Genomic DNA, 9,684 nt, shown 5'->3' on the forward strand with positions numbered 1-9,684 from the left:
GCTCAGCACCTTGGTACCAGTCTGTAGTAACAGGTGGTACTGGCTGACCAGTCCTTGGAACAAAGAAGGTTGAGGACCACTGGTATAGATGGAACTACTCCATCACAGACTAATACATGTTTCTGCAATTGATTTATATTTATTCAAGCTACAAATATTGTTCATTGCTGTGATTAAAAAAAACAAAACACTTTTAATTTCTCAGGTTAAGAAACTCTGCTGCATGGACTTTACTAAATGCTTTTTAAGTCCAGTGGGCCACATTTGGCCCCCAGGCCTTGAGTTTGACACGTGTTCTAGAGAGATCAGGTTCTGGTAGGAGAGTGGTGTGTCAGAAGGCAGCGGCAATTAGTTGTTGTTTTTTTTTCAGAGGTAATCCCCAAACCACTGAGCACATAAATCTGACACAAAGGAGGAGCAGTCAGAGGAGAGAGCTCCATGAAAGGCGGCCAAGTTTACAAGCGTTGTTAGACAATATTATTTGTCTTTTTCTGTTTAACTCGCGTTCTTCCTAAAGAAGGTAATTGTTTGTGAGGTCAGTGGTTCTCAAACTATGGCCCGTGTACCACTGCATGCTTTGTGTCCCTCTAGTGTTACAAAAAGGATTTAGATTCCCACTCGGATGAGGAGGCTCCCATATTTGTATAAACACATTTTCTTCCACTAAGGTAATTCTTTGTTAGGTCAGTGGATGTCAAACTATGGCACTCAAACTTTCCCCTTATAACACTATTTACACAAGTCAGTGATATATATACAGTATATATATAAACCCTGAATTTTTTAACATTTAATTAATCCAGTACCTCCCAAATAGGAGGTGGTTGGACATGAGAGGTTTTCGATGGAATATGGCACGCTGGACAGAAGTGTGCTAAGTGTGCTAAGTGTGCTGTGATAATGGCACGCTGGACAGAAGTGTGCTGCTGTGATAACGCTTGAATGATAAAAGCCTCCGGCCACCAGGTGGCAGCAACTAATACAGTGGTTTGTACAGATAAGAAAAAACATATCAGGTTCTCAATTGGATCTCAATTGGGGGGGGGGGGGGTGTTAAAATATTTCTGTCCCCTGGGGGAGCATGACAGAATATTTGGGAACCGCTGAACTAGTTGAAGAGTTGCTGTTACGGTCGACCAACTTTGAAAAGAGCCTAATATAGTCATCGCGTTCATCGTGGTGAATTGAAATCCTTGACAACACTTCAGCCTGTGCTTCACGCTGCTGCGTCTTGGTTTACTGATGGCTGCAGTGGTGTGCTGTGGGGTTCATGAAAAGCAATTTTATCTCAGTGAAAAGCCATAGACAGTATATATGGTGTGTGTGTGTGTGTATAGGTGTGTGTGTGCTCACAACAATTGTCCACTGAGAGTGAAATGATTAGATAGAGATGTACAGGGAGATGGGAGGAGGAAAACAGATATAGTCTGACAAGCACATATTCAGGAGGGTTGGAGTGGTCCCAGAGAAGGAGAGGATGGAGCCGTTGTTTTTATTAGTTTTGGTGTCAAGGCTGAAGTGATCTTCTCCACTCCTAAGGGAAACTGGGAGAACTTTTATGTGTGTGTGTGTGTGATTACAGAAGTGCTTCTCAGAAAAGACTTCTGTTGACAGAACGGGATCATTTTTAAATGTTTGGATAACTGTCTTTATTGTCAAGAACAAATTCAAATGTTTTTTTTTTCTTTAAAGAAATGATCACAGCTCATTTTTGGCACCACGACAGCGAGCTTTATCTCTCCCTGTCAGCCATTTTGCTCATTAAACAGACATAAACAAAGCAAGTTTTTTTTTTCTTTTTTCCCCTCGTGACTTCAACGCCTTTTGTCCAATCCCGCCCAGCTCTCAGGATCAATTGGAAACTGTTCGTTGTTTATTGTTAAAAGTCAATTAAGGGGGGAGGGAGGGGGTATAGGGGTTTGGCTTTAATACATAATTGAAAATGGTTGCTGTGGTCCATTTACTGCGCTTTTAGTCTGCTCTGGGGAGATTTTCTTTTCTTTCTTTTTTTTTTTTCCCCGCTCCTCAATGTCATTCTTTCCTCTCAGTCTCTTTCTTTCTCCTTGATGCATTTTCACAGCGGCAATTCACACTTCAGTTGAGATTGCTCTAAATTTCGATTTCAGACAAAATGCCCTTTAAGTAGCTGTAGCTGTCTGTGTGCCAGTTGCTCTTTGCTTTACTGTTTTTCACCATCTTCTTCTTAGATTTGTGTGTCCGTGCACCTAGAAAATGATCACGTGACCTCCAGACTGAGGCAATCCCTATACGTCTTTTGATCATTTCAAACTTCAAATCATCAAATGTACGATTTGGTTTTAATAAAATAAGAATCAAATCTTGACAGTGGTCAGTGCTCGTATCCTTGTACATACAGTATGACAAAGTGTCTATGGTGAACTTGGCCTTTCAAGTTGTCTACCCGAAGACCACCTTTGGTCATGCCCCTGGCCGCCAGGAGACATGAACTAAGGTCTAAGACTGAATTGGTTGTAATGGAACTTAAAGTAGATTTGATGACCTGCCCGTGCAGGGGGGCTTTGTAGAGTTAGGGCAGGGTTGTCATAGTACGGCCTGTGGGCCAAAACCGGCCCGCTTGGGGTTTCAATCTGGCCTGCTTGATGAATTTTGAAAATAAAAAAACACAACCACTTCATGTTAAGAAAATGTTTGGTAAAATAGTAATGATTTATTTGATACATTTGTACTTTTTTGGAGAAAAACATTGAAATTATGTCGGTAATAACGTTATGATTGTACTGGTCCGGCCCACTTGACATCTAATTAGGTTGTATGCGGCCCTTCAACCAAAATGAGTTTGACATCCTTGGATAAGAGTAACCCTTTCCTGGATGCTTCTTATAATTTAGCCTCAAACTCTCATTGACTGAGGTTCTTTCCTCCTCAGAAAAAAAAAAAAGTTGAGAAGGCCAAATGAACCAAGGAAGTTAAATGTCACATTAGATTAATGTTTAATGTTGGGAGGATCCAGTTGTTTCCTTTTAGTGAACACCAAGTAATTTGTTGGGGTGTCCCACAGGGCTCTGGACTTGACTTTTTCAAATTTTTAGACTAATGTAGCTAATTGTTCCAACATGTCATGAAAATACCTTTTCAATCCTAGTAACTTTCCATCTAGTTCTATTTTTATTTTTAAGTTTGACATATGCCGGCAGTGTTGTAGAAAAACTGAATATTCACAGATCGACTCCTCGTTATTCTGAAATCCTTTTTCTCCCTTTCTCTTTATCTACAGGTAAGGATGAGTCTGTGGCTACCTTCAAAGGCAACGAGTTCTTCTGCTACGACCTGTCGATGACCCCCATTCAGAGCAGCACGGACGAGATCACTCTCTCTTTCCGCACCCTGCAACGTAACGGCCTCATGCTGCACACCGGGAAGTCGGCCGACTACGTGAACCTTTCTTTGAAGAGCGGCGCAGTGTGGCTGGTCATAAATCTGGGCTCGGGGGCCTTTGAGGCCCTGGTGGAGCCCGTCAATGGCAAGTTCAATGACAATGCCTGGCACGATGTACGCGTCACCCGCAACCTGCGTCAGGTAAGCACTTGACCCGTTTTGTTTTTTTTTTAGAGCATGGTGTCACTTTATCTCTGCTGCTTTAACTGTAGAACTTTTGTTTTCTCTTTCTCTAAACTTTCTTCTGTTCCCTGTTGTTGCTTTTGGTCACATTTACCTAAGGTTTGTTCTTTGCAGGCTGCAGAAACCTTGCTTCTTTTCTTCATGTCTGTCTAAAAAGCTTTTATTTTCAGAGGTCATTCTGAGGCCGAATGTTAACAAGCAACACACTCAATTGACAGCGACGCAATATTATCTCTAAGTTTTATATATTTTACAAGGAAAGCAACCACAGCTATGCATATTTTAGGCCTCGCAAAGGACGCAGTGTGTATTGTTTTAAAGAATGCAACCACAAAGTTTGCCGCGCTCTCTGAATGCACCGAACGCACTAAGGCTACACAATTAGAATGCACCCCAATTTATCAAGGGTGACAGTGCACTTAAAACCCTCTCCGAACAAATTACCCAACACATCTTTACAAATCTTTAATCGTTACTAATGGAAAACAAAAGAGCACCTGCAGCGTGAACGTATGAGCATGAATCAGTTTGTGTCTGCACGTCGGCGGCGTTCATCGATAAACATGCATAGCTGCGCTTGGAATATATGCACATACAGTCTGCTCTCCGAACGCTCCAGGTCATCAACTAGTACTTGCAGATACCAGCAATGAGATACGATCAATTCTACTTACACTGGCTGTACTTACTTCTTTGCAGGTTTTTTTTTTTTTTCGGAATCGTAATTGGAATTAATGTCTTGTCGGACCTAATAATGGCCTTTATAAGTAGCCTAAATTGCCAAAAAGCCTGATCTGAATACATTAACACAAAGATCAGGGCATCAGCCTTTTAGTGTTTATTTGCAGAAAACAAAAATAAAGGTGAAATTTTGACTAAAGAAGAGAAAAAAACAGGAATCACTCTGCTCTCAGGTTTTTGTTCTTAATGAGGAAAAGTTCAATATTCTAAAGCACATGATTTGAGCTTTAGAATATTGAACTTTTCCTCGTTAAAGGAAAAAAAAAACCTGAAAGCAGAGTGATTCCTAATGTGACCTAAGTGCTTTGAAATTATGGCCTGAAAGCAGAGTGATTCCTAATGTGAACTAAGTGCTTTGAAATTATGTGAGATATCCATGGTGAGATATCCATGCCGACTAAACTCAGCAGTTCCGGTCATACGGCATTTATTTTAATACAGTAGCTCAGACATGGAAATAGCCCAAGATCTGTAGAAGTGATATTTTATTAGGATATTCGGCACTTGCCTGAGGAAATGATCAGACAAAAGCCATCCCAGACATCCACCCAAACATGGTCGGGGTCAAATATGCAATGCTGTACAACTAAGTGTGATCAGCAGAGTGGGACTGGCCTAATGAATTTTTGGAAGCCGGCGGCATTCGAGAGATTTACATCCCAAGCATAGCCGCCTCCCACCAACTGCACCATAATGATCATTAGGCAAACGAGTGACACTGGCTTGTACACACACTCAAATGATACGTTATTATTATTGCTATTATTATTATTATGCCTTTCACACAGGCTGTCTCTTCAGTACCCATCTGCTTCCAGTGCCTATTACAGTAATACGTAGACCGTCAAGGAGTTAGTAACAGGACCGCAGAATGGCATTTCAGTTATAAAGAAAGAACAAAAATCCTGTACAGTCAGTAGAATCAATTGTATCATACTGTAAAACACGTGTCAAACTCAAGGCTCGTGGACCAAATGTGGTCCGCCAAGTCATTTTGTGTGGCCCGCGGGAGTGTTTAATCGCCTTATAATAACGTCCATGCTGCTGAGTTTTTTTAACTTGATTATTATTGCACAGGAAAATGCACAATATTTGTAATTTGAATAAATATGAATCAATATATTAATATTTTATGGAGTAGTTACATCTCTACAGTCTTCCAGTTACAACTGGCCCTTCAAGGGGAACTGTTTTGCTGATGTGGCCCCCTGGTGAAAATGAGATTGACACCCCTGCTGTGAAATGTCATTTTTTTATTGGTTCGTTAATCTCACTACACATATACAATTCCTGGAATACAGCAGTTGCACTGACATTTGCTATGATATTTTTTATAGAGGGGAAATTAATAAGCTTGCGTGTATGGTACTCCGGTCGTACACCACTGGAACCAACCGCCCACATCAGATGGTCAAGGAAGTCTTCATTAACTCGTACATAATCAGCTTGAAACCCTGGAGGATTCGTTTAATTGACTTAACAGGAAGCTGAAGTGTTAAAGAGCTCTCTCGATTCGCATCGGAGCAGCCGCGCTGAGAGACACAAGGAGTCGAGGTATTGACGACATTGACCTCGTCTGACACGGTGTTTACTCACTGAACTGATACCTACTGATCAATAAGGTTTTTTTTGTTTTGTTTTTTTGATGATGATGATTTGAGGGCTCTGTTGCACAGTGTCTAATGTCACTACCATGACTGTGCCCAATACACCCGAGAAAAGGGTCTAACACTTATCTCCACCTACCTTGCCTTACTTCTCAAAAATATTAACTGTGCATAATTAAATAATAATATTTTTAAAAATTAATATTAATACACACAGGCATATACATTTTACTGCAGTAATAGGGGACCACCGTGACGACAACGGTGAAATCTGGTTGATGTTTTCAAGCAGCCACATTAGTCTCCTTCTCTCTATCTGTTGTTCTTCTAATGTCATGCTCGTCTACCACTGCAGGAACTCAATACAGAGGACATGAAAGTCCCTCCATCCGCTGTAACGACTCTCTCCTGCTCTATGTTCACCATCTTTCTCGTGATTTTATTTTTATTTATTTATTTTTTTTCAGTTTTGTGTAGGATAAAGTGAGGCAGACAGGATTGGGTGAGGTGATGGGGACACTCTGCCAAGAGTCTAGAGAAAAGAAATTGGGGAGGGGCGTGGATAAATGGGCATGGTGCATGGCTAACAACATCACAGCTCCAGAGCTCCCCTTGGTGGCGTCTGGGAGTAATGCACGTGTGTGCATGTTCTGTGAGATTGATGGATGTGGCTGGCTACCCACAGTGTACGGGTGCCACATAGAGCAAGGTCAGTCGCCTCGACCTCTAATCACTGCACATTCATTCACAGCGTACACTTACACATCCATAAATTGTGTTTATTTATTTTTCATACAGTCAGTCAGTCAGTCAGTCAGTTATTCATTAATGCGCACATTGGTTACAATAAGCAGCAGGGCCGCCCACCAGCCCTCGTCACCTCCCTCTCTCTTTACTCTCTGACATGATGATCTACCTTCATGAACAGATCAATTTACAGACTTCAGTGGTAGTGACCATCTCTGCCCTGTCTGTCCTCCGGGGGGGGGGGGTTCACATTCTGGGCCGAAGACGATGGAGAAAAAAAAAATGGCAAAGACAAAGAATGAAAACCGCCCGTTTTGTCTTGAATGTCTCGGGAAATGATGGATACACCGTGAGCACTGTGCCGAGCGGTCCTCAATTGAAGGCTAGGTCAAATACGTAGTCTTCAAGGACGCTGTGTTCAGCATCATGTCACAATGACGTCTGTACAGCTGCTCTGTTAAAGCATCTACGGTGGTGTTTTACAGTTCACCTTTTTACCAAAATGACTAAGGACTGAATAGGTTGTCTGTTGTTTAGTAGTTTATCTGCTTTAAAGCAGTGGTCCCCAACCTTTTTTTGTATTAAGGACCAGTTGAGCGGTAAAAAAAACAAAATGTTCAGGGCGTAATTTTTATTTAATTATTATGATGGTTATTAATTTCATTTTATTATTCTGTTAAATATATTTTTTTGTTTTTTTTATTGGCAAATCATTACTACTGTATATCCATACAGTATACTGTATCAATCTAAGTATGAAGAATGACGAACATTACAATATATGCTGATTAACTTCTGTGCTTGAGTCCGAGGCCACATTTGCCTTTAACACTTGCATGAATAGCGTGTGTTCTTGTACATCTACATTCCTATTTATAAGAGAATGTATGTGTATTTGTCTATGCGGCTGATAATGACAGGCAGTTCTGACACCTACAGCAGGAGATGAGTCATAAAACGGGGACACAAAATGGAGACATAGTGAAAACGAGATGGCAGCTTGTTCCTTTTTGTCAAAAGCAAAAAGAGATTTAAGTTTCAATCTCATGAAACTTTAACCGCATCCACCAGCCTCTCTATCCAAAGCTGGGGCAATAGCTGAGGCAGCGTTTTGAGCAACAGACCTTTGACCTCAATATCGCTGTGTTTTGTTCTCATTTTGTTTTCCTTTCTGTACCAGTCATTCTTTCCTTTTCTGTTTTCTTCCCTCAATGAATGCATCGGTCATCCCGTCATTCAGCGACAGTGTACTCTCATCTCTTGAGTCCATCAACAGTCGCATGACTTGTGTAGGTTAATGTTCCCTTAGCTGCATCAACAGAATCATAACAATTTGTCCTGTGTGCCTGTATACCTGGTGTTAGCTAAAGCGAGCTAACTGATTAGCTTAAATATTAGCAATAGCAAAAGTTCAAATGTAAACCAGGTTGACTACATTACAAGTTACAAGTCTTAAATATTCTTTTTCCAAGTGTGGAAAAGGATTATCCAAGTGACATTATTATTTTTTCCCAATTTACATGTATTAATACTGGGAAGTATTTGACAAAATACATTTGTATTCGCGAACGGTCGATCTTTTGTCTTGTAAGGCACGTTCATCAAAGTACTCCTTTGACTGTAGAGCCCCAAAGGATTTCAATGTTATTACGTTTCAACCATTGTTTAAAAGCTGTGCACAGATACGCCATGCTAGCCCCTAAAGCTCCCCTCTATGCCCACTATACATCAAAGGAGGTAATGCTGGTTGGTGAGTGTGTCTTCACACACTCCACTGTGGCCATGCACTGAATGCGCAAGTCGTTTCGCTCAAATTCCTCATTTTTACTGCAGAGAAGCAGAGCAGGGAAATGAATGGGGGAGCTTTGATAAAACATAGACTTCTCGAGCAAAAAGCTGTGTGATTTGAAAATGAAACACTGTCACAGCTCAGCTGCTGTCGTAAGTGAAAGATTCATCACGCGGAGTCATTGTCATACATTAGTGTCGGAAGATTGTCTGGAGACCGTGTGAAACCCCGAAGCATTATTTATTCTTCCTGAAAAGTGTTTCTAAATGTACCAAAGCCTTCCAAAATTTTCCAGTCATTCAGAAACTCAGACTTTTTGTAAATATGCCACCATATTTAAGAGTAAAAAAAATATTTAAAAAAAGAAGTAATGAACAACTCTTCTCTAAAAAAAAAAAAAAAGATAAAAAAAAAGTAATGAACAACTCTTCTTTGTCCTCACAACTTCAACCTCCTTCACCTTCTCAGAATGTTTTAAATTATTTCATTGAGTTAGCAGCGGTAACTTCACCGAACCCTTCATCGGTTCCACCGCTGACCCTTTACGGTTCCTTCTCTCCCTTCTCTTAGCTGTCAGATCTCTATGACAGACCCAATCCATCCGTCTTCCTCTTATGCACTCCTCCTTCTCTCTCCTGTCATCACTCTGTAGCAATTTGTCACTTAGCAACTGCTTCAGCTATGCTGTCGGGTGGAGAGCCGTCACCAGCTGCAATATGTCACGGGTTGCGTAACCCTGCAACAAAGTCTTCGTCTCAATTTGACATCTTTGATTAAATCACCTCAGACTAAACGCACTTCTTTATCCACAACATGTAGTCGTGCAAAATAATAATAATAATAATAATAATAATAGTGTCCTTTTATCCACATTGGGGAAATTTACAATGTGAGTCTTTGCAACCCACACAAGCTGCCACAGGAGCTTTGATTTTCTTTCACTCACTGCAGAAAATGCATATAATGATGAGAAGCTTTTTTTTGCTTAGAAACTACTTTTTCTAAAAAGATGAAACACTTCACCTCGACTAAAGCATACTACGTGGAGAGTAGAGATGAGCTTAATAGCAATGAAGTTCACCCGAGTAGAAGAAAAAAACAATGAAAGATTGCGACAATTGCAAGTTACAGTACCTACAGTAGGCTAGTTAAGGTAAGACTATGTCGTGTATATTATTTTTATCGAGCCGTAGAAGAAAG

General features: G+C 40.7%; 1 protein-coding gene across 6 annotated transcripts in view; it reads left to right on the forward strand.

The window, feature by feature from the left end:
- The window catches only part of nrxn2b (neurexin 2b), a 572,664-nt gene that overhangs the window by 249,149 nt on the left and 313,831 nt on the right, over nt 1-9,684 (forward strand). For all 6 annotated transcript variants that reach the window (XM_017033577.2, XM_025054502.1, XM_025054515.1 and 3 more), the window contains exon 5: nt 3,257-3,558. In XM_017033577.2, the coding sequence (XP_016889066.1) occupies nt 3,257-3,558 (302 nt within the window). The remainder of the gene's footprint in view (nt 1-3,256; nt 3,559-9,684) is intronic.

Source organism: Cynoglossus semilaevis, chromosome 1, assembly GCF_000523025.1.
Source record: "Cynoglossus semilaevis isolate Cse_v1.0 chromosome 1, Cse_v1.0, whole genome shotgun sequence".
NCBI lineage: Eukaryota > Metazoa > Chordata > Actinopteri > Pleuronectiformes > Cynoglossidae > Cynoglossus > Cynoglossus semilaevis.